At 46.5% G+C, this 27,906-nt stretch overlaps 1 protein-coding gene across 3 annotated transcripts in view; it reads right to left on the bottom strand.

The window, feature by feature from the left end:
• The window catches only part of PITPNC1 (phosphatidylinositol transfer protein cytoplasmic 1), a 1,942,040-nt gene that overhangs the window by 1,822,649 nt on the left and 91,485 nt on the right, over window positions 1-27,906 (bottom strand). For all 3 annotated transcript variants that reach the window (XM_069655030.1, XM_069655032.1, XM_069655031.1), the window contains exon 3: window positions 23,512-23,570. In XM_069655030.1, the coding sequence (XP_069511131.1) occupies window positions 23,512-23,559 (48 nt within the window). In that variant the 5' untranslated portion in view covers window positions 23,560-23,570. The remainder of the gene's footprint in view (window positions 1-23,511; window positions 23,571-27,906) is intronic.

Consider the following 27,906-nt stretch of genomic DNA (forward strand, 5'->3'; position numbering starts at 1 on the left):
AGACACACGCGAAAGGCATCGTCAAACAATCAGATTAACCTACTTCCCCAGTTATCTGCCCTCCAACTTAACAACGCCACTATAGATGACTAGTTGTTAATTGTTTTGTTAATAAATACCTCTGGTTTTCTTCCGATAAAATCACTGGATACCATCTAGCCATGCTTGTTATTGGATTGTTGTATCGATTAGGGACCTTTTTCTGCTCTAGCAAAAGGGAGTACACGCGCTCAATAACACAGAGGAACTCCGTCACAGGTCTTTAACTCTTTAAGCAACCAGGATATCTAATTACTCTAAGATCCAACACTATCTATTTCAAATGTTAAGAAAAGCCCCACTGAAATCTAATCCTCTGGTAGATGAGCCGACAAATAATTAATTGTCTTGAAACATTTCAATAAAGGGCAAAAAACACCTAGCCAAACGCAGTAGGACAGATATTTCATTTTCTTCAGCAATGTGTGTTGCCTGAAGACCATCTGTAAGCTGCACAGATGTTTAGCAGCAAGCACTTTGGTTATATGTGTGTACATATTTACTGCTACAAATGGATTTCCCTCTTCTACTTCCCACTGGTGGGCAAACCAAATATACTCAATTTGAGAGCATTGGATCCACACATTCAGAACGTTGTAAGCAGGACAAAGATGCTTCAGAGAACATTTTGTGGGTCTATATTAGATTTAAAGCAGCAGCTCTCCCTGGTAGCCTCACCCCATTCATTTAAATAAACAAACACCTTAAATGTGAATGTTATTCAAAGATCCAGAAAGTAGTCATGACAAAGCATGTTTTACATTGAGGGGTGAGGGGAGGGGGTTGTTGGCTTGGAGATGAAATGCTCATGTGTGTCCCACAATGGCAGGTGTTGCCACCATGAGCCAACATGGCCCAATGCCAAGACCACACTACTATGCATGCTTGAATTGAGTATGCAACAGATATGGGCAGGAGGCCTAAGTGTGTTGAGCAAAAATGAAGCTTAGCTCAACTAGGGCCCTGCAATGCTGTGTTCACTTGAGGAGTGGGAGCCAGTGAGCGAGGGGAACAACAATGGAAAATCTTGATTTACTGCAACCAATATCTGGAACGCCGGATGGTGAGACGTAGGGACTATACTCGCCCCTCCACCCCTTTTTCCTACATGAACACGTTCACACAGACAGTCCGCATTGGGAGAAAACTGACTAACACCCGAGCTGTATACCTGACATGTCCCAATACAATGGTCAGGCAATTACTGATCATCACACACACCCGACTTCCATTAAACCACCCCACACGGATAAAAGGCGAGGCAAAAATACACGAGGAAATAGCTTTAAGATGGCAGTTAAACGAGGGACAAAAGCTGGTGAAGTACTAGGGGTTTGTAAGAAGGTAAATCCCCTTGACCTTTCTGTCAAAAAAAGTTACTTTCCTGAAACCTCGAGATTGGACTGCCATGAAACCAGTTCGAAGAATCCTGTGTTGTGCGTTAGAAGTACCAGCTCTCCTCCTATATGAATAATCGAGTCGGGGAGAAGCAGCAACCGCTGTGGTACCGTCCTTGGCTCCAAGAACAAAGTAGCAGCAAAGAAATCAACACAGCCAGTGAGTTGGAGAGACCGATACCAAACCAGTCTGTGTTGAAGCCAAGGTTGCAAGCAGCAACATTGTATAACGTGCGCTGGAACGAACATTGTTAAAACGTGTGTGATGAAAGACGCAAGTAAAGTTAAACTCCCGATGATGAATGATTGAACTTTGAAAGGAAAAGATACGATACCGCGGGCGGTCTGGCACCGAGTGTGTGCTCAATCAAAGGGCTCTGTAAGGTATCCAGCTGAGTGGTGGCAGAAGTGAAAGTAAGCGAAGTAGCCCTGCAACGGGTTAAGAAAAACCCTGCGGACAGTCAAAAGATTTCAATTATAGAAAGGAAAGATTGGAAAATTAGATAAAGTGGTCCGAGCCCAATCGAGGGAGGCCATTTGAGGTGAAAGGAACTGTTAAAGTGGGTCTGAGCCCGACAGAGGGGAACGTGGGGTGAACAGTGAATCACCCAACAAATCGCACATGTGGAAATCCGGAGAAGATAGGAACATTGATGTTTGTTTGTCGCATCAGGCCCTCTGTAATAAGAGACTTTGAGTATGTGCTAAACTTGAGCGTGCCACCTTGTCCCGTGCTGAAAACGCGGGGAAGGGAAGCCAAAGGCTCATCTATCCCGACATATTTCTTGAACACTTTTCTTTTTCATAACATTGTTTCCCACACCATTTGTATTTAGAAGTAAGAGTTGGCAATAGGTTTATTAGTATAGGCCCTTTTATTTTGACAAGACTCTACTAGTGCTGCGCTATTATTTGATGGTCCAAACTTGCTCCCATCTTTAGATTTAGGTTTTTCCAACCCATTTTTAATGTTGAATAAACGCCCTTGAACTGTGATCACTTGTGTCTGTCTTCACTGTTTCGTTCCATGCCTTCCTGACAGGGATGCATAAAATAAATTGACAACATCGAAGTAGTGACCCAGCTGGAGGGATACACACGTTTTCTCTGAACGGAATTTCAATCCCATTCACCTCTTGAATTTTTTAAATAAAAACAGGTGCCATAGCCAGCGCTTTCTTTTTTCTCCCATTACTTCTCCATCCCCTTTTCTTTCTAGGCTTTTAAATTGCTTTGATACATGTCTTCAGTTTAACAAGCACAGAGATAACTGTGCAACAAAAAGCATTCTTCAGCTACCATGACACCAGCTACAGGCAAGAGTACTGAAGGTGTGTATATGGTAGGACCTCACTGCAGACCGCTCTGTGAAGAGTCAATGAGGACCACATATTCCAGCATTATTTTTCAGTCATCATTGCACAGATGATCAGATGAAAAAGTTAGAAAAACACCTACTAACGTGCTTATCTTCAGCACTGTGGCCATTACTTAAGAGGTTGATGGAATGTTTTTGTAGTGCCCAATATAACTGCAGACACAGTGAGCTATTGATGGGTGCTTAAAGACGGGTCTCATAATTGGCATTCGTCGCTGAGAAAAGACTCTTGCCGAATAGGAAAAGGTGTGCTGTGTGTATGTGGCGAACTGAGCGGAGACGTGGCATTCATGCCTGGCTAACAGCTTGCAACTTTAAGGTTTTACCCCTACCTTATGACATGGGGATTGGGAAGCTTGCAGCAGTGACATTGGTATTGAAGGAGGCTGGGAACAGCAAGACTATTACACAGGTGGCTGATCAGCAGAATGTGGCTGCTGTGTTTTGGCAATTCCTGGTTTAAGCCCATAGCTGCAGTTAAGGAAAATCCTACGGGCATCCTTATTAAAGATAGAGTTACTAGGCATAAAGGCCGGTTAGTTATCTGGCCTCCTGCAGAAACTGAGGTTTCTATCAGAGGATATGAATATTCACACAAATGGAGGCGGTCTAGTCTCACTTGGAAAGGTTCAAATCGAGACAGAACCTGGAGGGTAGTTGCGACCTGGAGCTGTAATGAATGTCATTTCACAAATCCCGTTTATGCGTTTCTGGGAAGTTTGGGTTCAGTTTGGTGAAGGTCCGTGATTAAAGGGTTATGTCGGATTCCTGTCCCTGCTTTCCCCATCATCCCCATCCTCTGTTGACGAAAGACAAGAATAAGAAGCATTGGCAACAGTTTGATCTTTTGTTTGGGTGACCGGGACTAATGTCTGGCAGAGCGACTCCTAGGACCCCCCCCTTGTTTTCTGCATAATTAAAGTAACTTTGGGTCTCACCCTAAACTACTAGGGGAATCCAGACGCGGACCACTTACTAACTATTCTTAGAGAGGCAGAGCTCCACGCTACTAATGAGGTCCAACCAGACCGAAACACGCGTCTGGGGTTGCTGTTGGTACTCTTGTTCAGAGGAGAATTGCCTAGCTTTTCGATGCTGGACTGCCCCAGGGCAGGACAAAGACTAATATGATTTGGATATTTCTCCTCTGTGAAAGATAGTGAGCTAAAGAATCTGGGTAAGTCTCTCGTAACCGGGACTAATGTCCAGGAGAGGGACACCAAGGACCCCCCTCTTGTTTTTTGCATTATGAGTGCTGGCTAACACAAAGCGAGAGTCCCCTCCCACTTGCCACAGGTGGAGAAGAGAGAATGAATGTTGCCCTTGTATGTAATGAAGTGGTAAGTAAGCCATTGTAATGCAGTATGAGAACATTAAATTAAAAGGCAAGGTTGACGGGGGCGTGGCTGAGCGGCACGCCATGCGGACGTGCCTGGTATGAGCTCCGTAAGCAGGTGCCCGAATTTCTTCTTATATATGCCCTAACATCTGAATTTTTGCCCGATTTCTGCTGTATGAAGTCATGACATACCGCGGCACCTCTGAAAGGAGAGCAGCGACACCCGATACCTGGTGAAGCCGATATTTCACTCCGAAACCATCCTGGCGGCAGGAGGCGAAAATGGCGGCAAGTGAAGGCGGCATTGACTGTTTCGTCTGATGCCGGATGGAGGTGCCCCCATCACAGAGGAGTGCCTGAGCAGCCTGGCGGTACCCCCCAGCAAGACACAGACCCTCTTGTTTAGGTGGAGGAGAGGGGGTGGACGATTTGGAGCTCCCTGCGGGCTTGCCATGACTCGCTGGGGCTCACCGTGCACGAGGGATCCTCTCGCCCTGAGAGAGGAGACCCGGAGATGGGAGACTGGGAGATCTGCGGGGGCCCCGGGTGCGCTGTCTGGCCTCGGAGCCTGCTGCTCTGCTTCTGGAGCCCTCGTTCCCTGGCGGGCGGTCCCGTGTCCCAGAGGGACCTTCGGCACCGAACGCTGGGGCGGAGTGGGTGAGGTCACGCTCCCGAGAGGCTGCATATCAGTTATCAGTGAGTTCGGGGCTCTGGCGAATACCCCTCACGGCCGCTGCACTTTTGTATGCAGCGGCAGCCCTGTGCGGGCTCTGGTGGCGTAGTCAGATTAGAGGCCCCCACTTGCTCACTCTGCTCGCCGGCCTGAGTTGTTGTGGTGGCCCCGGCCATTGGGGAGCAATCGGCAAGACCTAATGAGAAATAAGAGGACTGACCTGGGGTCTGGAATGTTATAACACCTAAAGAGATAGCCCACCTGCTTGGGAGAGGAAGAGTGGGAGATTGGGTCAGCTGGAGGGGGAAAAGATTGTGAGAGCAATTGGGGCGATACTGCTTCAAAACTTTGCACAGCCTAGAAGGAGACAAGTTGGCCTGAGAGGATCTGTTACCCCACCGCACTCTGCACCTCAAGCTCCCTCCATATTTCCCGACGGAAGGAAGCTCGCCCTCCCCACTCCTGAGGTGGCTAGCTCTCCGTCACTGAGATTGCGGGGACTTCCAACCGGTGCATGCCCTGGCAATGCCTAAATCAGCTGCTAAGCGGAAAACACAGGGTATTCAAGCTTTCTTGGCGCCGCAAACGACACTCCCGCACTGTTCGCGCACCATTATGGCGGAAATACACCCATCTCCGCCTCTGGGTCAAGATTTGAATATGGCTCTCTCCAGAGAGGAATTCGAGGCAATGTTTAAATCCTTCAAGCAAGAGATCACATTAGAGATCAAGTCCGAAATTAAAACCTCCAAGGACTCTTTGGCCCGTTCGCTAGCAGACCTGACAACAGATTTTACAGGCCTGGAAACTAGGGTTAACGAACTGGAAAATGTGGCATGTGAGCATACACACGACGTCGAGGTGCTGACCGAGAGAGTGAGGTCCATCGAAGATCATTTAGAGGAGATCTGGGCAAAACAAGCAGACCTTGAAAATAGGTCAAGAAGAAACAATGTCTGTCTCAGGGGTGTTCGGTGACAAGTTCCAGATCAGGAGTTGCCCGATTACGTAGAGGTGTTTAGATCCATCCTGGACATCCCCTCATCCGAGGAACTTCTGCAAGACAGGACTCACAGTGTCTACTCCTCTACTCAACTTAAAAGAAACCTTCTGTAACGCTCACCTGATTCCCGTAGAGGCGCGGGTCTTGACTGGGCGTATACCGTATCTTCAAAGGTGATGTGTAACACACGGCTGGCTCTTTGGGCTGGACCTCTGTGCACTGTATGTCTGACTCGAAGGGTAAGATGTCTGCAGATAGAAAATATGGGATTAAGGAACTGGGTTATTGAATGTCTCTCTCTTCTTCCCTTTCTCTTCTCCTGTAGAACCCCAAAGGTTAACGCTCTCACCTTAGGTAAGTGAACGCCGTGCTCTCCATCTGCCTCGGGGCAGGGTGCTGTAACCAGTTTCTTCACTGGATAAGGGGAGCAGGCCTCTTGGCTTCAGAGGACTGCTGTCCGTCGTTTACTGCACGAACGGTAAGTTTCGAGTAATTCTAATGTCTTTAAAGTCTTTAGTAATGATGTTTCTTGTTTTGTAGGGTTCCGGCGATGGCGGATGACGGGCTGAAGTGAGTTGAAGATGGAGCCCGTGTGATGAATAGAAGCGCCTGGAAGCACGTAAGTAAGCGCTTGTTGCCTGCTTCACGATGCGCTCGAACTGTCTTTTTATTTTGCAGGTACAAGTTCGGAGCGGCTGCAGGGTGCCGGAATACCTACTGGGTTAGATGTGGAAAGGAGTAATGGCACGTGAGTATTAAAGTTCCCCAATGTCTTTAAACGCACCTTGTTTTGTCTTTCAGATGCGGGATGCAGCGCCGAAGGCCTCCGGAGTGTGCGAAGAGTTGGTAAGCTTTTGTCTTTCAGATGCCGGAATGCAGTGTGAAGACCTCCGGAGCGCACGAAGAGTAGGTAAGCCTTTGTCTTTCAGATGCCGGAATGCAGCGCGAGGCGTTGGTGACAGCCGATGGACCAGGTAAGTGAAGAGCGGTCACTGAAGACCGTAATGCTAACCTGTTCTTTCTTGTCTTTATAGGTGTTGCTGAAGACTGGATTCAGGATGGTAAGCCTTTTTCCTTAGCCCAGGATCAGATGCAGAAGACACGATGAGCGTTCTGCTGCAGAGGATGCAGAATAACGCAAAGCAAGATTCATCCATCGGGTGTGGTTTAAATAGCCTCCTGTAGTGCTTAGGTGTCTCCTTCCACAGCCACGCCTAGGTAAGAAAAGAGTTCCTGCTTTCCAGAAGAGTTCCAGTGTTCTGAATCTAGGGAGTGGCTCCTGCCCCACCCAACAGGAAAAGTAGTTCCAAACAGAAGAGGATCAGAGGCTCAACTGGCAGGCAAGTAAGCAGCATGGTCTGCTGCAGGTAAGTCCACCCAAGCATTATGAGCCCGGCGCTTCCAGCGCTGGGACTGGGCATATTTATGAGCCTGGTGCCACTGGCGCCAGGACTGGGTCCAAAAGGTCCCAATTGGGACTGGTTGGCACTCGGAACCTGGGTTATGGATCTGCTTCCAAGGGAGTTGGGAAAACCCTTACCTTTTGGAAGCAGAGATCATGACACCTTCTCCCAGATGTCCTTACTCGTGTGCACTTTTTCCCAGCAGAAGGAAAAGATCATGGCGGCTGCCAGAGGCTCCTCTACAATACAATTCCGGAGCGCGACGCTCCAGCTCTTTCAGGACCTCTCTCCAAACACACTTGCTAACAGAAGACGGCTACGCAATGTAACGGCCTGGCTGAGAAATAAAAAGTACCGTTATCGCTGGGGATATCCCTGTAAATTACTCTTTGACTTTCAGAATCAACATTATATGATCTCATCGGAGGAGGAAGCCAACGCCTTGATGGCGGAAGCGACCGGGCCAAATCCCACAGTCTCTTGCTCCCAGGCCTCGACTGAGTTAACTTCTGCCCCTTCGCCAAGAGACAAGCGAAGGAAGCCCCGTGGCTGGCGCCATCTAGAATCAACCTCTCACCAGGACAAGGGAGACATGAAGAGCGTAGAGGATCGAGTCTCTGCTGAGCTCTCCTTGGAGGCAGAGGGGGATAACCCGGCGAATGGTTGACTTAGAAACTCTGCTGAAGTAGGCTCTCTGCTCTGGCAAACAGCAGGGTTCTCACCCTTCACTTCTCCTTTAGTTTCCAGCCTTGGATTCCTCCTTCGAGGGACTCCTTTTGGGGCTAGACATATTTGAGAGCTCGGATTGGCATGTTGGCCTACAAGTTTGACGTGATTGCAATTCCCCGTCTGCATTTCTGGACACGCTGGCTTTTTGGAGTGCCTGGTGTTTAATTGCGGGTAGAATGGGTGGTTAAAATTCAGTTTACTTCGCAGTTTCGGGCGTCTGTGCAGATTGTGTCCAAAATGTTTATTACTGGCAAAAAATTAACTGGGGTCTTAAGCATGAACAGATTCTTATGGTCGTTACTTACTTTAATTTGGAATACTTATGTATTTGTGTTGAATTTCTTTATTGTTTATTCATCTGTTTCCTTTCCCCTCCTTTCCTGATAGAATTGTTCCATGACCTTACTTGTCACATGCCACATATGCCCTGCGCTGTGCTGCTAGGGGTACTGAGAAGATGTTTGGTCTCCCCAAGCTCTAATATAAGTCACAAAGCGATGTAATGGCTGCAACGGATTGCTCTGACACCAGGAGAGGGGACCAGCCCGAACCTGGGATGGCGCTGCCGCACGTTACGTGCGTCACAATGAACGTACAAGGTTTAAATTCTCCCTTAAAGCGCAAAGCGTTATTTCATAGATTGGCTACTTTACAGGCAACGCTTCTATTTCTGCAAGAGACCCACTTATGTCCTGTGGATGAACCACGTCTTAATAATAAACTCTATCCCACAAAGTTCTTTGCTTCCAGTGGGCTTAAAAACCGAGGTGTCGCCATCCTGGTTCGCAAAGGTACCCGATTTAAGACTCTAGAGGTGGTCCGAGACGAAGAGGGGAGATTCTTACTAGTTGTGGCGCTATTGGACGGGCGCAAAGTCACATTGGTCTCAATATATGCTCCAAACGTTAAAGAACATCTATTCTTTGCAAAATTATCTAAAGCCCTGTTTGACCATGCATATGGGGAAATTCTCCTCAGGGGAGATTTTAATGCGGTTATAAATCCTCTGGTAGATAAAACCCTGCCCCCATCGTCGACAGATAAGAAAAACTTTCGGGCCCTTACTAAACACTACTGCGGGATCACTCCCTTATTGAGATCTGGCGTTATTGTCATCAAAATGAGCGAGACTATACTTACTTCTCAGCGGTACACGGGGGTTTCTCTAGGTTAGATATGTTTCTAATTTCTGATTCTCTGGTACCGTTGGCGGAGACAGTGGATATCCTGCCGGAGGCTCTCTCTGATCATGCACCTGTGAAGCTCATGTTCTCCCCATTCCGTGCGGCCCCACCTCGGAAGCCCTCCTGGAGGCTGAATGACTTTTTACTAGAAGATCCATTAGTCCGCTCACACATAAGAGAAACCTTGGAATCTTATTTCAGGGAGAATGATACGGGAGATGTGAATTTGGGGACTCTATGGGATGCAGCCAAGGCGGTTATCAGGGGGCATCTGATTGAACAGGCAGTACAGTGGGGGAAGGCTAGGAAGGCACTGCAAACGCAGCTAGAAGAAGCAGCTCACAGACTTTAAGAGATACATAAAACAAAAGGTTCCCGAAGTTCCCTGAGAGACATGCGAGTAGCGAAGAAGACGTTAGAGGCACATCACATGGGTAGGGCGGCTTACTCGATGATGCTCACCAAACAATATCGAAAGGGAATAAGGCGAACAAACTCCTTGCTGCCAAATTAAAAAAACAGAATAGACAAAATAGAATAGACGCTTTGAGAGATGAGTCTGGGCAGTGTATCTATACGGAGGAGGGTAAACTCCAGATCATTGAGAAATTCTTTATCGAATAGGCCACCCCCCCACCTAGGGAATCCACAGATTTCTAAAGACTTCTTGACTAAAGCAAATCTTCCACAACTTCCCCAAGCTTTGCGAGAGTCATTAGAAGCCCCGATAACCACACAAGAAGTTGAATAGGCTATCAGGACCCTCCCCTTGGGTAAAGCTCCGTGCCCAGACGGATTTACCAATAATTCTATAGACTCTTCTCGCCCAAGCTTACACCTCGCCTCACATAATTATTTAATCATCTGTGGGAAACTGGTTCGGTCACTCGATCCATGGCAGCCACCTCTACTACTCTAATCTTAAAACCCGGGAAAGACCCAACAGAGTGTACCTCATACCACTCTATAGCTTTGCTTAATACAGATGCGAAATTATTTAGCAAAATCATAGCCCAGCGCTTACGGGAGGTTCTCCCAACTATCATAGATAAGGACCAGACCAGATTTATCCTTGGGCACTCAGCACACGATAATAAATCTATCGCCCTACGCCCTATCCGTAGGGCGATAGATTTGGTTTCCCTTGCCTCCACTATCGTGGGCCCTTTGTCCCTCCTGTCCCTTGACGCCCATAGGGCATTTGATAGCATGGCCTGGGACTACTTGAACTTAGTGCAGAAGGCCTTTGGATTCGGCCAGAAAGTCTCCAAACTAATCCTTTCAAATTTTCAGATTCCTTCAACCCAAATTCGAATGAACTCACATTGGTCAGCCCAAATTCCATTTGGTAAAGGAACTAGGCAGGGGTGCCCCCTATCCCCGTTGGTGTTCGCCCTTGCTATCGAACCCCTGGCTCAACATATCCGTCTTCACCCGAAGATCAAGGGCTTTACCGTCGGGAATCACAGTCACAAAGTCGTGCTATACGCGGATGACATCCTCTGCTTTTTGAAAGAAGCCCGAACCTCTCTCCCTCCCCTCATGGAACTCCTTGCCCAATTCGGGAAGATTGCAGGATTCACAATAAATATGGCCAAATCAGTGGGTTTGAATCCGACTGAAACGTCTGAGACCCTGAGATATCTGCAAAATGCCTACTCCCTCAATTGGAAGAATACCTCCATTAGGTATCTCGGAATACAACTCACCCCAACCTTTTTGGGTCTGCTGAAGGCCAATGTCCCCACACTTTTCAAAGAAGCCAAAGAATCCCTAGGGAGATGGTCACTACAGGAAATATCTTGGCTGGGGCGAATAAGTGCTATTAAAATGGTTTTACTCCCCAGGTTTCTATATGCATTCCAGGCGCTTCCTGTAGTGATCCCTGACCGCGACCTCGTGGGGCTGCAGAGGGAAATATGTCGCTTTATCTGGATGTATAAAACTCTCCGTATCCAACGTAAGCTCTTGACCCGCGGTAGACTGACGGGTGGGCTGGGTCTCCCTTCGATTGTTATATACTACCGTGCCTCCCAGTTGGCCACCATGCTGAGGTGGTCTCACCCGAAAGAACCCCATAGATGGCAAGATATCGAACAACATTGCACTGAGATACCCCTAGCTCATCTAGCCTTTACCCCTCGAGAAGCACGTATCCACAGAGGATCCCTTCTCCCCTCCACAAAAACCACTCTCCACGCATGGGAAAGATCCTGCGCCCAAAGAGAGTTAACGCCTGGTCTAGGTCCAGTGTCTCCTGTACTGCAAAATACGGCCTTTACTCCTGGGCTTTAACCGAACTCTTTTCTCCTATGGTCGAAAGAGAAACCCTTGGGATTGGGAGATCTTTATGAGGACAACTCCCCCCCTAACCTTCGACCAGTGCAAAGCGAAATTCAATCTTCCAGAGACAGAAAGGTATAGATACATCCAGCTCCGCCACTGGATAACTAATCCAGAGGTAAAAAAGGAAGCGATGAAGGAAGGTCAACTCACCCGTAGGGTGGCTGCACTTTATCGCCTTTTGGAGGAGGACGCCCAAGGGGAGGAGAAAATGCCCTATATGTTGGCTTGGGAAAGGGACCTGGGAATGGAAATTGCTCAGGAGTCTTGGAAACGGATATGGGGTAGGGCTCACAAAGTTTCTAGATGTACAACTGTTAGGGAGTGCGCGCTTAAAATATGCTTTCATTGGTACTTTTCCCCACAGAAATTACATGCGATTAATCCCGATTATCCCGACACCTTCTGGCACGGATGTGAGGTGCGAGGGGACTTGGGCCATTTATGGTGGTACCTGCCCAATTATCCAGTCTTTCTGGCTGGAGGTTAGATCCAAGATTAAAGACATCACTGGTACCCTCCTCCCCATGGACCCGTTGATATTGTTATTGGGAGATACTCTGGATGATGGTTCTTACCCGCAGTCAGGCCTCAGAGCGGAACTGATAACCCAGTTGCTTATGGCAGCTCGCCTCACCCTTGCCAGATTTTGGAAAGACATTGAGGGCCCTCATATAGCATATTGGTGGGTTAAGACCTGGGAATTGCTGGGTTTGGAAAAGTTAACGGCCACACTGGAAGGAAAGACTGCTAAGTTCTCAAGAATTTGGGGACCTTTTCTGGAATATGCTGCCGAGAGGGAGCATATGTTTTTTCAACCCAGACTTATCAAATATCTTATGAAGCCTTAATGGATTTCCAACACAGACATTGTGCATCACCCAGATGGCTACCTGAACTAAGACGTGGAGGGGGTTTATGGAACTTAATTCTATGCTTTCTGCTTATGGACATTATGGACCGGGGCGACTTTTTTTATTATTTTTTTTTTGTCTGTTTCTTGCTCTTCTGCCTACTAGTGTTTAGGTATAGATGAATCCTTTCACAAGACGCCAGTTATTGATGAATTTTGCAATGATGAAAATGGAATATCGATGGGTTGATCATTTGTAACTGTTTTTAACTCTCTTCTATATTCAATTGTTAGATGAATTCATGATTACACGATATTTCAATAAAAAATATTTTGTCCAAAAAAAAAGGCAAGGTAGACGCATGGCAGGCTCGCTGGGTCAAAGGAGACATTCACCATTAAGGACAATACTATTGGATGGCAAATGTGCATTATAATGCCTTAATGCATTTGGCTGTTTGGCACAAGCTTTGAAGCCTTCCTACACTACCCAGGTGTGTTTGTGTTGCCAGAGGTAATAAGAGCGCACCCATATTTCCATAGGCCATGAACAGCCGGGCTCTATAGACAGGAAAGCTGGGGGCTAGGGGGAGGACTACAGGCACCCCTAAAAAGAGGGTAGGTTTTCAATTGCGGCTCCTCAGGGAGCATGGTCATGTGCGTCAGTAAGGGAGTAAATATCCAGGTTTACATGACAGCACAATCTGGATTCGCTTCTGGGTGGATTTGAACAAGTATACATACGCATAATGAGAACCAATACCACAAGGAGAGCAGCATTAAAAACCAAGCCATTTCTCTTTAATCGAAGGCAGTGCAGCTTATTTAGCATGCCCTTTCCAAGTCTCGAGGCAAGGAGAACAGGTGGAAACCATCAGAAAAGCAGTGCCCAACATGCTAAAGCAATTTGAATTCAAAAGCAGAATGGAAAACACGTCATAGCCTACGAGACTCGTTTACCCAAAGAACGTCTTCTATTCTGAAAACCAAAACCGCAGCCATTGCAGTCCTGAAGACCGGGGATGCTTAAAAACGTGCAAAACTATATGTAAAAGTTATCTTAATGTGCACAGGCCGATTTCTGCGCGTCAGGAAATAACGGCACATGCACTTTTGTTTAGTAGCCTTCACTAATTTGTTTTCAGCAGATAGATGTGAGCATGGATCTTTTCCATACTAAGAGCACAACTTCTTCAAATATTCATCTTTTGTAGCGAAAGCCGCTTTTCCCCTGTTATCTAGGCAGTCCATTCTTTCCTGAACATTGGCAAAACTGAAGATTCTGACTCGTTGGAAGCCAGTATGTATTCTATGGGGACTAAACGTCTCCGAAGGCCACCTGCCTACAAAACAATCCTATGTTTCTTTTCGGTGGCACTCAACAAAAGTTAGCTTATATGCATGTTTTTGTTCAGCTAAAAGTGAAAAGAATCAGTTCAGAGGAAATTTCACATACAAAGGAACTGAGTCACAGTGAGAGTGTTGGGCCACGAATACACAATCTAGTGCAACAGGGAATCCCATTGGCAAGAAGGCAGTTGCACCGCATCTTCTCCCTTAAGGCAGAATGGAGGCATCTGGGCGAGGGGTGCGACCTAGATGCCCACGAATGGCGAGGAACGCTGTGAGAGGAGTAGAAGGGGAACATTTCCAGAGTTGGACACCATTTTACCCAGGATTGATTTTGGAGATGGTTGTGACCCTGGCTCTCGTATTTCTTTGGTTGGGTCTTCATGTAGTAAGTACATTACATTGCTGATTGTTTTTATAAAATAATTTGGATTGTAGGGCTTGTATTTTCAGGGTGGAAGTGGTAATGCAAAGGGCCGATGGCGAAGTGGTCTCCACGTGGAGTAAACAATACACTAGGCTCAAAGCTCGTGTATGCGGCGGTGCTGGAATAGATTTGAAGTGTTTAGATGGGCTACATGGCAGGGTTAGGCCGAGGGCCGATATGGTCTACTGGTTTTGGATGGCCAGGGAGGAGGTGGATTTTCTCCTTCATGAGAAGTGATCCTGTGGGCTGCACTGGACGCCGTGGCATGAGTGGACAGCATGTCGAGGTAGGAAAGACTGGATCCACCTACAGAAATGTAGATGACTAACTGATAACGTTGCTGTGGCAGGACAGACAAGCAAGGGAGGGTGATGGAGAGATCAGCACTGGACAAGGTGGCGAGTCATTCACAGCAGGGCAATTCGACACCTTACACTCCCTTTAGGGGATTGATTTGCATAATGAATGGACTTTCTTATATACTTAGTGATTTACATAGAGATTTATGTACAATGTGAAGTGGATTCAGGTCGTTTTTGTTCGCATCCAGAGTGTCCCAAGATAAATATTTGCAGTGTCTCATGATGTCCCCACTGTAAACCATGGACAGCACTTTGGTGACGCCCGCTTATTAGAGCAATTTGTCTTATACCACTTAAGGCAATGGAGGCTTGTAAAGCCGGGCAGAGGAGTGAGCTGAAAAGGAGGTAGGGGGCAGGGTAGGAAGGGGCCCACCCCTGTTTGAACACTTCCACAATCACTCCTTTTTGCTCTGGCTTTGCTCTCATTATAGCCAACATTTGAGAGTCAGCCTTTAGCTCCTACTTGTGGTGGTGGCCGTTTCTCCAGCGTGGTAAGCACCGTTTTCTCCCTTCTGCCCGTTGCCACTGTGACTTGCTCTCTCCTTTTCGCAGTCTCCTCACCCCTCCATGGCCCTTTCCCTATCTCTCCCTTCCCCAGATCCCCATCCATCCCTTTCTGCACCGGAGTAGTTGGTGCTGTTCCTACCTGACATGGAAGTCTTCTTTTCATAAGCCCTCCCAGGAAAGCCTTGCCCGGGCAGCCGGCTGAGGGCCAGAGGCAAAGAGCAACTCCCTTCTGGCCAACTCATCTCCCAGTTTGCCCCGGTTCACCCATGGATGGCCTAAAAAAAGCTCTCTACAGCTACAACTAAGGTAAGGTGAGACGGGCGGTGAATACAGCCATTACTGTGCTCAATTAAATCCCTGCCACTTCTACATTACCACCATCATATTAGAACACTGTGTAAATTACCTGCTTCACCACCTAGATAGCCAGATAGGTTGTTATCGGTCTGTCACCATTAGCTGTATTTTGGGGGTAGGAAATAAATCACACTTACATGTATTGTTAGGGATAGTAAAGGTGTCACCCTTGCCTGTAGTTTGGGTGTAGGAAATGCGTCACCTTAGCTGTAGTTTTGGGGTAGGAAATGTCACCCTTGGCGGTACTTTGGGTATGGGAAATTCTTTGCACTTAACTAACCGTACTGAAAACTCAATATTCTGCATACTCACCATCAAACTCTAAACTAAACACAACCCTACCTCTACTGCTCCACAAACCGCACACACTTCACAACACCCAAATGAAATCAAACATGTACAAACAAAGCACCCATGCACAATCATACCCCAACACCACATGACGGCCAACAACCAAAAACGCACGAACACTCAGTGGCCAGTTTTTCTGAACTGAAGCTGCCAATGGACACATCAAAGATCTCTTGCTCTTCTCCCTCTCAATCCCACTAACAAACCTACCCGCAAACCTCCTTCCATTGCAGATCTGCCAGAGTGCCAAGAGATCACACACGTGGCATCAGTGCACGGTACAAGACCACATAACATAACGAGCACCGCCGACTTTCCTGTAGAGCTTGCTGCCTTTCTACACCATATAGGAAATGCCACTACTGCATGAACTCCTCAAAGAAATTAGTATTTGCCTTTTCATCAGGGATTTTAGCAGCATGTGTACCTTCATTTCACATGCCGGGCAAAGCTGCAAAAGAAATCCCAAGCTGCCCTATTCCTAATTTCAGCATTAGTCACCTCTGGCCACGACAGACCAGAACTTGCTGTTACTTTCTCTACTTACCTCATCTCCTCCCATAACTCTATGGCAGAGGCATTTATTTATTTTTCCAGCAGCACAGGGCTCCCATGATGGACCCTTCTGCCCAGTGGCATATACTGAACGGGGAATAGAGGGCAGAGCTTGCTCCATACATTAATATATTTGAATTGTGGCAGGAATGTTCCTCAAGCAGTCCATAAAATTAGTACAATTAGTTGGATGAAAGTAACAACTTTATTTATTGGATATTTATAAGGCGCTTATATATATAGCCGGTCAGATAGCACAGCGAGTAGAGTGCTCGCTTTGAAATCTGTGTGCAGAGCCTGCCAATGCAAGGCCAAACTCGGCCTTTCATCCGTCCGACAACGATAAATGAGCACCACACACCGTCGGTAATAATAAGCAGCACTTAGATGCCCAAGGGTTCGTAGCGCTATATAAATTCTAAATTATTATTATTATACGGCAAGACAAACATTTCATTTTTTTTCTTTACAATGCTGCAAAACTCTTGCGCTCAAGTCTAGAAGTCTTCAACCTTTGGCTCTCCAGATGTTCTGGACTACAGTTCTCATCAGCCTAAGCCAGTGTAGTCAATGGTGCGAGGGGAATACTATGAGTTGCAGTCCAAAACATTTGGAGACACAGACTGCATGCCTAGTATATATTGGCATAGATGTGGGTGTGCATATGAAGGAGTCTTGCCATGTGACCCGAGAGGCTCTTTATCATATCACAATCAACACAAGTTTATCGCAAGTTGATACTGCTGCAGTGCTATTTCACAATTTTGGAGAACAAAAAAAAAAGGGAGAGCTTTGGCCATCCTGACAGCATGCTGGCGTGCTAATATCTATAAGAGCTGCAGCAGTGAGCTTAATGACCGCTAACAATGTTGGGGCCCCAGGCTATTACTGACCAGTAAAGCCAAGTACTCTGTGCTAATTGCTTATATGAAGTGTACACAGGGTTCGAAATTGCTGGGATATATTTATCTCCCGTTTCTATCGTAGGAGAGCCTGTTGAGCTTAAAACCAACAGTTCTCAGGAGCTACATTTGGCTCCTCGGGCCACTTGTGCCTTACAACCATGAATCTGTGACATTCATTTTGATTGTTTGAAAATGTAAATAAACAAGAATTAGGACACAGAAGACATTTAAATATAAAGGGATCATACAAAATGGGCAAAACGTTCAAACGTGCACCTCATGTGGAAGTTAGATTTGCAGAGTACGTTGTACTCGCTTGAGGTTCCCAATTGGTAGCTCCTGTCTACTGGGTGATGCCTGACACCGAGGAGCTGGTTTTAGCTCCTGCTCATCGAAACTAATTTTGTCAGGGCTGACCCTAGATTTCTGAACTCTAAAATAGCCCACCTCTCAAAAGTTAATGTATGTTGTCAATAAAGCAAGTTCATTTCACAATGGCCGCTGCGGAGAGGCTAGACCACTTCTTGGGGATTGAACTGGAGTCTCTCTGAACCACAGAACAGATACTGTATATAAACACATTTCCAGAAAAGTTAACACACACCCAAATCTCCCTCATGTTCCCTTACAAAGTAATTACCCAAAATACAAATGGTTTAGCCCTATCTGGTTCTATGTTATTACATCTTTTTTCGAAGAATAGGGAGAAAAAAAACTCAATTTTGTTTTTATTATTATTTTTGGGGAGTTCCACCCCAAACCTCCCCTTGCCAATCGTTTATTTACTTCTTCTCGAACCCCGAGCCCTTATATGCACTTTCCCACCTCCCCAATAGAGTTTTTTTCGTAAAAAAATAGAACACTGAAAAAAATACATTGAAAAAATGACCGATGTAACAAAGTTGTAACCCCTATACAAGGAAATCTAGTCCCCACAATCTCATTGGTTGCCCTTTTATTAGACACCAACTCTTCATTGCTCCAAACACTCCCGACACCCTGCATATTTATTCTTGGCGTCCTCTCGTGCCCTTTCATTATGTGACCACCATTTCAATCCATCTGGTCTCCGGTACCATTATACTCTTTTTCTTGGTAATCTATTTGACACGCTCATAGCCCCACAGTAATCTTCGCTTCCAGTCACCCTTCTACAGTTTTAGCCACTAACCCCAGATTGGCCCTGCCAGATGGCAGATGCTTCCATAGGCCACATAAACAACAATTTCCAAGTTCAAAACCCTGGGCCTATCGCTCTTCATTCTATTTCAGCTTCAAAAAGACGCTCCCATGTGTTGCAGCTGTCTCTTTGCCAATCAATACCTTCCCCCTTAGCCAGCCAGTCTTCCAAACAAGCTAGAAATCTATTTCACTAACTCAGGCCTCGGCCTTCAAAGCTCAAATCTGTAGCATCTAATCTCCTTATGAATTTCCCATGCGTGCATGTTTATATTTATGTACGTGTGTTAAAAACTACCACATCCCCTCATAAGAGGCTTCCCATTCAAGAACCTTTTCCCACTTTGTATGAAGCTCTGTGCTTTAAATCTCATCGCGCTTCGCACAGTGTGCTCCCATATTTTGTTGCTACGTGTATGCAAATCTAAAAGTATCATACTAGACACAAAGTAACACTAAATGTAACCTTTATCAAACCTCAATTAACCATTCTAGATATATGAAAGCTGCAGGTGCATAAATGTCCTCACATACTTGTAGGTTCATTTCTACAGAGCAGGATGTCTGATCAGGACAACTGGGGAATAAGGTTTGCAAACTCTGAAGCAGCTATCACATTGGGGCTGCTGATCTAAATGCGACAACAATCCTAAGCAGCGGGAAGTGGGTGTCTGGGAAAAAGCACAAGCAAAGTCACTACGGAAGCAAGTTGCATCGCCTGGTCAAAAGCACCCAGGGCACAAATGAAGGCAGCACACGGGTGAGTGGCTGCCGTGCCCATGTGTGTTTTCAATGAATTACTGAAGAAAAAAAAATGTGAATGCTCCCCACTTGATAAACAGAGTCAGGGGCAGTTTTCAAAAGTAGCACTGCACTAAGGCAGGAACCTAGCCCACAAATCTCTCAAGAGGAAGTTGTACAGTTTATCCTTCGCGACCGAGGGAGGGCTCATCATCATGGGTTCACTGAGGGCCATAGGTTGGGGAAGGGTCATTATCCCAAAGCGATAAGGCTATACTGTACAACATGTTTTAGATTTTTGGTGTTGAAGTGACCATTAAATGTGGTTTTATGTAAAAGTAAACCGTTTCTCTAAGAAAGTGAAAGCATTTTCAAATGTTTTACCTTTCCTTTCGTGTGTTAAATAGCATGTTGCAGCAAAAGATAGTCCTCCAAGAAGAGATTGCATTGTTGTTTCCCTGTCCCATTCTGAAGACAAAAGTTTCAGAATGCAGTCAATATCAGTTTTTATTGACTAAACATTCTGAAAGGCTGAGAGGAGGTCAATAACAATTTCCATTTGCTAATATAGTCTTATAGACCAGGGATGGGGTTGTTTACGTGGGATGATGACCCACCACCACGTTATGGCCCAAGGCGAAGGCAAGGGGCATACGTTGGGGAAGGGTCATTATCCCAATCAATAATTACCCCCTCCCAGACTCCATAAGGATATTAGCACATGGTAGTAGTAGCAATACATACTTTGACGTTTTCGTGGTGAAGTGAAAAAGTGTGCTTTAATAGCGAGCAAAGTAACTAGACAAACGTTTGTACATTAAATGTGATTTTGTTTTGCAGTATTCAAATAACATGTTTGTCTCCATATGTTAGGGATGTTAATTGCAACTTGGTTGAACTGGAACAGGTTTAACATGAGCAAGCATTAGGCGTCATGTAAAAGTAAACAGTTTCTCTATAAGAAAGTGAAAGCATTGTACAATGATTTCTCTATTGTGTGTTAAATAGCATGTTGCAGCAAAAAAGTTCCTCCCAGTGACGACTTGTCTTGTTGAAACACAACTGTGCCTGGAAATTGCATTGTTGTTTACCTGTCTGATTCTGAAGACAGTGTGTTCAGAATACTGTCAATATCAGTATACTGTCAATATCAGTAGTTATTAACTGCACTCTAAACATTATGATTGGCTAAGAGGAGAAGGTCAATAATGATGTCAATGTCCTAATATTTCACAATGGCTTTCTTTTATACAAGGCATTTTTTTAAATGAATGGCAAAAAAATTAGCCTGAAAAGAAATCCATGAGGCCTGAAATCAAATAGGACAATTAATTACATCTGGTGCCAAACATTCAGAACGAGCTCAAGATTTCAAAAGTAATGTTCTTGATATAAGAATATCCGTATTTGGTATATTTGTTACTCTACAGCTTATCACAATGCACACCTAACATACTTATACATCCAAGATAAAATGTTCCTATAATACTTAAGCTCTGCTTAATTTAGTGCAGCCTGATGAGGCTAGACGTGAGCGATACTTTCAAAACAGCAAAGAAAACGCACAGTTCTATAGAAGTGAACTTTAGCCTCTTACATGTGGTCATGATCCCTTTAACATGGAAATTGACAGCATTTAAAGCTCATTGTATGCAGCCTCGGTGCTGGCTTCGGCATGTAAAGTGCGCGGTAATAACTCTTGGGTAAAAACGCAGAGGGAAACGTACACAGCGCCATCCTGTGGATCACCAGCTCCACTGCCTTCACACATGCGTGGATAGCCTTCCTTTGGAAGAGGAAATATACACACGTGGGCCGGTCTTTAAAGTGTGGTTATTTTTACACATTTATTTTAAAGAGCGATTAGGAAAACAAACGTTGCTCAACAACTAAAAAATAAATAAAGAGCACAATGAACAAACCTGAGCTGTGCACCCCTATGGCCTGGTTCTATATACCAAAAGTACTACATGCAAATACTTATGAAACTTTTCTGCTCTGTCCTTCTTAGAGATGCTACGTATCCAATTAATTTTCGAATTGTGAAACATGTGTCCAACTGTGAAGACACATGCAGTAATATTTGGAAGTGCCAAAAGAAGAGGGTAGCAACGCTATAGTGGACAGGCAGGAAGTTCTGCCTACTGATACCTAGTGTTTTACTGGAACACTATGTGATCCAAATTTAAACCCAGGGATGACGTCAGCACGAGATACCGGTACATTTCGGCTCCTTAAGCCAGCAGAAAAGACCCTGCACTTTGATGCGTTCCATGTAATTGGGTTAATCTGCAAGGCTTGCATTAAGCAGGCCACACATCCGAGAGTCGACCAGCGGTATCTAAGGTCAGGTCTCGGAGGCCTGCACCATAGGCCCGCATCTGGCCTGCCCCCCAGTTTACAGGACTGCAATAAGGATTAAAACCGCTCGAAGGCCCGTCATGTCAGGAAATGTATGCAGGCCTAATGTCCAGATCCCTGCACGTCTGGCAGAAACCTAGATTTGACAGATCTTCCTTATATGCCATGAACTCGGAGACTGCCAATAACTATCATGCTGGTCATGAAGATATGCTGACAGATCACAGCCCTGTGATATTTGGCAAGATAGACCCATGGTCACAGTTCTGCGACCCCCAATATGGGCAAAGTCAGGAAGTGCAAAGGACTAATAAGTGCCATGAGCAACCCAGGCCCATAACTGAGATGAAGCAATGGATAATTGCATGCACCTAGGCTCACAGCTGGTAAATCAATAATACCAGGCATGATGGACAGAGGCTCAGAGGCCTGCATCATCAAACACAACCCTGCAATACGAACCCACACTCATAAATATGAGGCATACAATATCCCTTTTGCACCCAGACCTACAAGATCGCACGAATCGAAATCCAAAATGCAGATACGTGTCTCGAACAAAGAGATGCTCTGCCCATGAACCAAGTGTGGGTGCCTTACGCAAGGAATACAGTTTGCACTTCATAATGTCAGTCTTCAGCACTTCATAATGTCATTCTGCAGTATCTGTCATAAGCATGCATCTACACAGCAGTCAAACAGTGACACTTCCAATAAACTCGAGCAGAGAGCGGTCATCTGTCTCCCAGCAGAAGGAACAGTCCCCAAACATAGGGAACTGTTGGCGTAGTCTCCAGCCCTTACCGACCACAACTCCCAACATACATCAATGAGGTTGATGCAAACAGGCATCCCAAACTCAAAGAAATTAAGTAAGGAGACAGGCTGTTCTCCGTTTCTCTAAAGCGTGCAGTCCAATTCGGAGGTGACCGACCTCAGAACTATTACACTAAAAGATGTGGCTCAGTTGGGTCCCAAATAACCCTCGCATTTGGGACCCAACTGAGAGATGCGCTCCACATCTGCGCTGTTGGAATTGGGTGCAGTTTACTTCCTAGGAAGCAAGAATGGAGGGGAGGGGGGCATGCTGCGCCTATCAAGTGAAGGCTTGGTACCCCCTGCATCATAGCTTAAGCATTGACCCACAGATCAGTTTGCACGTGTGGTCCACTTGAGAGGCTACAGGCACGCTGACAGAAATGCCTTGCAATGGATGCAAGAGGGCAGGCAGTAAAAGGGTTTTGTGTCTACGGAAGTAATGCAGTACAACAGGCCGCTGATATGGACTGGTGGGTAAAATGGATATCGGAGGTACTGGTGAGTGACATGTGCGGTTCAACTTGGAATATATCACAAAAAAAGCAAACAAATTCCTGCGTGCTAGATAAAACATTCCAGCTGCCAATAATTGGCAACCAGCAGTACTTCTGTCCTGCTTGCGTGTGTGTAACGGAACATATGTCACATGATACCTAGCACACTTCATGCCTCACAGACATTCCAGGCCTCCATCCAACCTCTCGGAAATAAAAAGGTGCAAAACTGGAACGGCTGATTTAAAGCAATTTTAGACTGACGCGGTAGGACAAATCATTACACAAATAACAACCGTAACAGCTCCAGTTATGATATAGCACAACAAAACAAAACCGCGAATTAAAACAGTATGGAATAAATTGTATGCGGACCAAACACTGCCCCCATGTCTATTGTGAGGGGCCCAGCCAGTCCGATTTTCCCCTTACCATTCTGGACATTCGAGTCCAGTATGAGAACGGAAAATGTAAACTGCAAGCACTAAAATGCAAAGCAAAAAAAAAACGTGTGACATTCATATGGGGTATCTGAGATTTCGGAATTGCGCACGTGTGACAACATGAATGACCATTACAACTCAGTATGTTTGACTATAAGCATGAAAAGTTTACAATGTACAGTAAACACGTTGATCATAGAAAATAATGATTACGGTCGGACAAGAAAATAACACTGTTAGTATTAAAGGCTTAACTCTTTACATTTCCTTTTTGAAAAGGCAAGAGAGAGAGATACATGCCTTAAAGTATTTCACTTACCTCTTCAACTGTCAGGGGCATGCAGATCCTATACTCCTTCAACAACATAGTCTTCCTCCCTTTAGGGGGGAAAAAGAAAAAAAAAGGATAAAAATCAGGGCCGTCCAGGAAAAAAGAAGACTGAAATCAGCTCAGCAAACAGAAGAAAACAGGATTCCCAGTCTCTGCCTGCATTGAAACCACCATCCAAGGAGGGCTGGCCCAGCAAGGAAAACGTACATATGTGTGTACATTAAAAATAACAATCCGCGGTACCTCAGGTCATGTGAGTGCAACACAAAAAAAATAAGTGCAAAGGGAAATAAATGAGGTTGGACTTGGAGAAACAGTCATTTGCTAGGATTGACAGAGAATGCAAAAGTCCAAGCTATGCAGAAATGTATTTTAAAATGACAGTTTTTTAGCTGGAAGAGAATGCTTTTTGTAGAAAATATGCAGCGGTAAATACTTAAGAAATAAACAGCAAAATGCTTTATAAAAAAAGTCCGCTGTTGAAGAATCCAAACTGAGCTCTGTGCTGTTCCTGGCCAAGCACACACAAAGGAGGCTTGGCTCTGCTGCCCTAAGAAGGTAAAGACACCTCCAGTCCCTGCAGCAGCTCTGACTGCTGTCTGAGCTTGCACTCTGTGTGTGTGCATGTGTGCTCTCTAGCGGATTGGGCTTGAGCAAGGAGCGCGTGCGCGCGCACGCTAGGGAGCCTGCACCTTTCCCCCCGGGTTTTTCTCGGTATGTGTGCAGCAGCGCGAGGACAATGACGCATTGGGGGAGGGGTTTGCGCGCGCGTGCTGCTTCTCTCTGTCGTGCAAGGAGGGAGGACTCTCAGCTACGAGCAGCTCCCTGTGACGTCAGCGAGAGGAAGGATGTTGTGTTAACTGGGCGGAGGGGCCGCAGTGGCCAATGGAACACCCGCGCGCCAAAGAATGTGGAGAATTCAAACGTAAAGGGTAGGGTAGCTGAGGGAAAAGGCAGTGTCGTAGCGCTGTCTTAAAGAGGTGTTAGGCTAAATGGAAGTCGAGTGGGTCGCTCTGTATTTTCCTCATACAAGAAGCCTAAAGTTGGTACCATAGTGTCCAAACACTGACTTACACCTAACAAATGTAATATTTCTGTGTAAAGCCTCCTCTGTCTTCATTGGCATTGTGTTCCTGTCTACAGCATTCTACGTGTTCCAGGTCCACGGGTGGGGGCTTCCACAAGTAATGTAGGGGTAGCCCTGCTTGAATGGGTACCCCAAACATCAGGGCTGCGGCGCTGACTTGAGTCGCAGAATGAGGGGTTTGCCTGTATGACCGGAGGAATCTGTAAAGTTCGGATAGCCATGGTCGCCCCTTGTCTTTTGCGATTCTCACAGATTTGTTGATGGATGCCATAAATCTTTCTGCTTCACTGTTGGCCTGAGGCCAGTACAGGGTGATGTGGTGGTGCCGGATTCCCATAGCATCGACAAACCATTTGAATTCTTTTCTTGTGAATGGTGGGCCGTTGTCGCTTTTTATTGAGGAAGGTATGCCGTGGATTGCAAACATCTTCTCCTGCGCGGTGGTGACTGACGCTGCATTTGTCGAGTTGACGGGCTCAACTTCAGGATACCTGGTGTACTCGTCAATGGCCACTAGGAGGTATATTTTGTTGGCAATGGTGCAAAAGTTAATGCTTACGGCGTCCCAGCGGTGTTCACTCCTTGGGGGACAGGCCATTGGCTCAGGGGGTCCTGGTCGGCATGTCGCGAGGCATGCTGTACAGGTTTTGACAAGTGCCATGACTTTCTGCTGTATCTGAGGCATCCACACGTTCGATATGAGGAAGGACTGTGTCTTTACGATCCCTTGGTGGCCCTGGTGTGCGAGTTTGAGGGTTCTCTCGTGGAGATTGGTGGGCAGCACTATGCAATGGCCTTTGAGGATGAGGCCCTTGAGCGATACGGGCAATTCATGGCGTATACCAAACAGGGCTCTCTATCATTTCCTGTGCCTGGGGCGTCTTCTGGGCTACCGCAGTGAGGAACGTTTTTCACTCGCCGGTTAGGATCGCCTTCTTGGTTAGTTGGAGTAAGGGGTCTTTGACTGTTTCCTCAACGATTTCGTCGATCTTCATGGTTCCGGGCCTGGCACAGGCTATGGCTTGGCATACGTGCTCTTCAGTCTCTTTGGCTGCTTCTAATTCCGTGGCGGTGGCAGGTCGGGGGTGTCGCGACAAAAAGTCTGCCGGGTTGTCGGCTCTGGCCCGGTATTGTACCTCAAGGTCAAATTGTTGCAGCTGGAGCATCCAGTGTTTAATCCTGGCTGGGGGATGTGGTGCTGATCCTTTCAATATAGGGACCAGTGGTTTGTGTTCCGTCAGCACCTTCACTGGGTGTCCTAGGATTTATACGTGGAAGTGCTTCCATCCCCATATGATGGCCAACGCTTCTTTCTCTATATGCGCGTAGTTCCGTTCGGTTGGGGTGAGTGCTCTACTTGCAAATGCAATGGGAACGATGGTTCCATCCTTGTCTGTTTGGGTGAGGACGGCTCTGCGTCCTACCGGGCTGGCATCCACCAGTAGCTCTGTCTTGCACATTGTGTCGATAAACGCCATTGTGGCGTTACTGGATAGTCTTTGATCCTCTGCAATGCGTTTTCTTGGGTTTCTTCCCACTCCCAGGTTGTCTTTGCTTTCGTGGGTTCCCGCAGGGGGGGTGGCAATGATGGCCAGGTTGGGGATAAATCACCTGCAATATATCGCCATACTCAAGAAGCTCCCGACTTCTGTTGCTGTGGTCAGAGCTTGCACATTAATGATATCTTCTACTTTTCCTGGGTCTGGTGACACCCCTTTTTCGTTGAAGACGTAGCCAAAAAAGCTCAATATGGATTTCCCAAATTCACACTTTTCTACATGTAGCGTTGGCCCTGAATCTTCTAGACGCTGTAGGGTGGCTGCTAGCCGGCTATTATGTTCTTTTTCAGTCTTGCCGTAGACCAACATGTCATCACTGACATTTGTGACTCCTGGAAGATCTTGGAGCACCTTGCATATTTCGTGCTGGAAAACTTTGGTGGCTGACGATATGCCGAAATTGGGAGAGCAGTACCTTCTCAGCCCCAGATGTGGAAAATGTTGTGATGTAGCGTGATTCTTTAGCCAGGTGAATTAGATGGTATCCTGACTGTAAACCCAGCTTGCTAAAGATGGTGGCACAGGTCAAGTCCACAATTAACTCATCTATCATAGGTGTTATGTGTCTCTCACTCTCTCTATTGCCACATTTGGCAGGTGCATGGCGGTGCATATGCACACTGCCTGGGGCTGTTTGGGCTTTGTTGTTACCACCATGGCCGATACACAGGGGGTGGGATCGGTGGTCTTTTCAATGATACGGAGGTCTTCCAGTTTGTTTAGTTCCCCTTCGACTGCTGTCCTAATGTGGTAGGGGACTCTCCGGTGTCGTACTGCTTGTGGTTCTATCGTGGGGTCAATGTGGAGTTTTACTGACCTTCCTTTGAGGCATCCAATGTTTTTAAACAGTTTTCTGTGCTTCGCTAGCACGTGATCAATTTCCTTGAACTGGATTGCAAAGTTGAACTGTATACGTTTCGGTCATTCTGCAGTTGGGCAGCTGAGCAGGGTCTCAATTCCTGCATCGACGACGTAGATGCGGGTTTTGCATCTCTTCCTGTGATGTGTGAGATCAGTCTTGAAGTACCCCACAACTGGGAGGGGCTTTTTGCAGCCGTATACATAGAGCAGCACAGGCCTCTGCCGCAGGGTGGGGGGGCTGGGACTGAGCTTGCTGAACCTGGTGGTCAGCATGACTTTTACCGTAGCCCTCGTGTCGATCATCACCACAGGGATGTCTCCCACTGCCACTGTGCAACTTCGGCGTGACTTGCTGTCACTGGTCTGCTTGCCGTGCGTTGGTTTGCTGATATCATGTGAACCTTTTCTCGCCTGCGGTTGCGGTGCGGGTTAGCGTGACTTGGGGACTGTTCTCTGCTCGATTGTTCATCGTCACTACTGTTGCTGTCAGTTTCTTTCCCTTTTATTGCTAGGGCTGGTCCTTTTCTGGTCTCTTGGGCTTTGTCTGGTTGTCTCCACTGTCGGCAGTCATGCTGCCTTGGCTGGGTTGTTTGTGTGTTGCAGGGCCTTGCGTTGTTCTTCCAGTCTGGGGTTTTCCTCCGGGGCAAGTGATCTTTGGCCTTCTGGGAGCTCAGGCACACCAACACGTAATGGTTTACTTTCCCACATTTCTAGCAGGTTGTGCCGTAGGTAGGGCAGGTTGCTGTATGCCACACCACAAGCAGTTCTTAGGCCTGTTTCCTGCTTGCCCTTGTTGGGGCCTGTGCTGCCGAAAGGCGTTGACTGTGGTCATGCTGTTGCGTGGCATTTTGGTGTCTAGTGACAGGCGGCTGATGA

This window comes from Ambystoma mexicanum, chromosome 3q (assembly GCF_040938575.1).
Source record: "Ambystoma mexicanum isolate Mex_15411 chromosome 3q, UKY_AmexF1_1, whole genome shotgun sequence".
Taxonomy (NCBI): Eukaryota; Metazoa; Chordata; class Amphibia; order Caudata; family Ambystomatidae; genus Ambystoma; species Ambystoma mexicanum.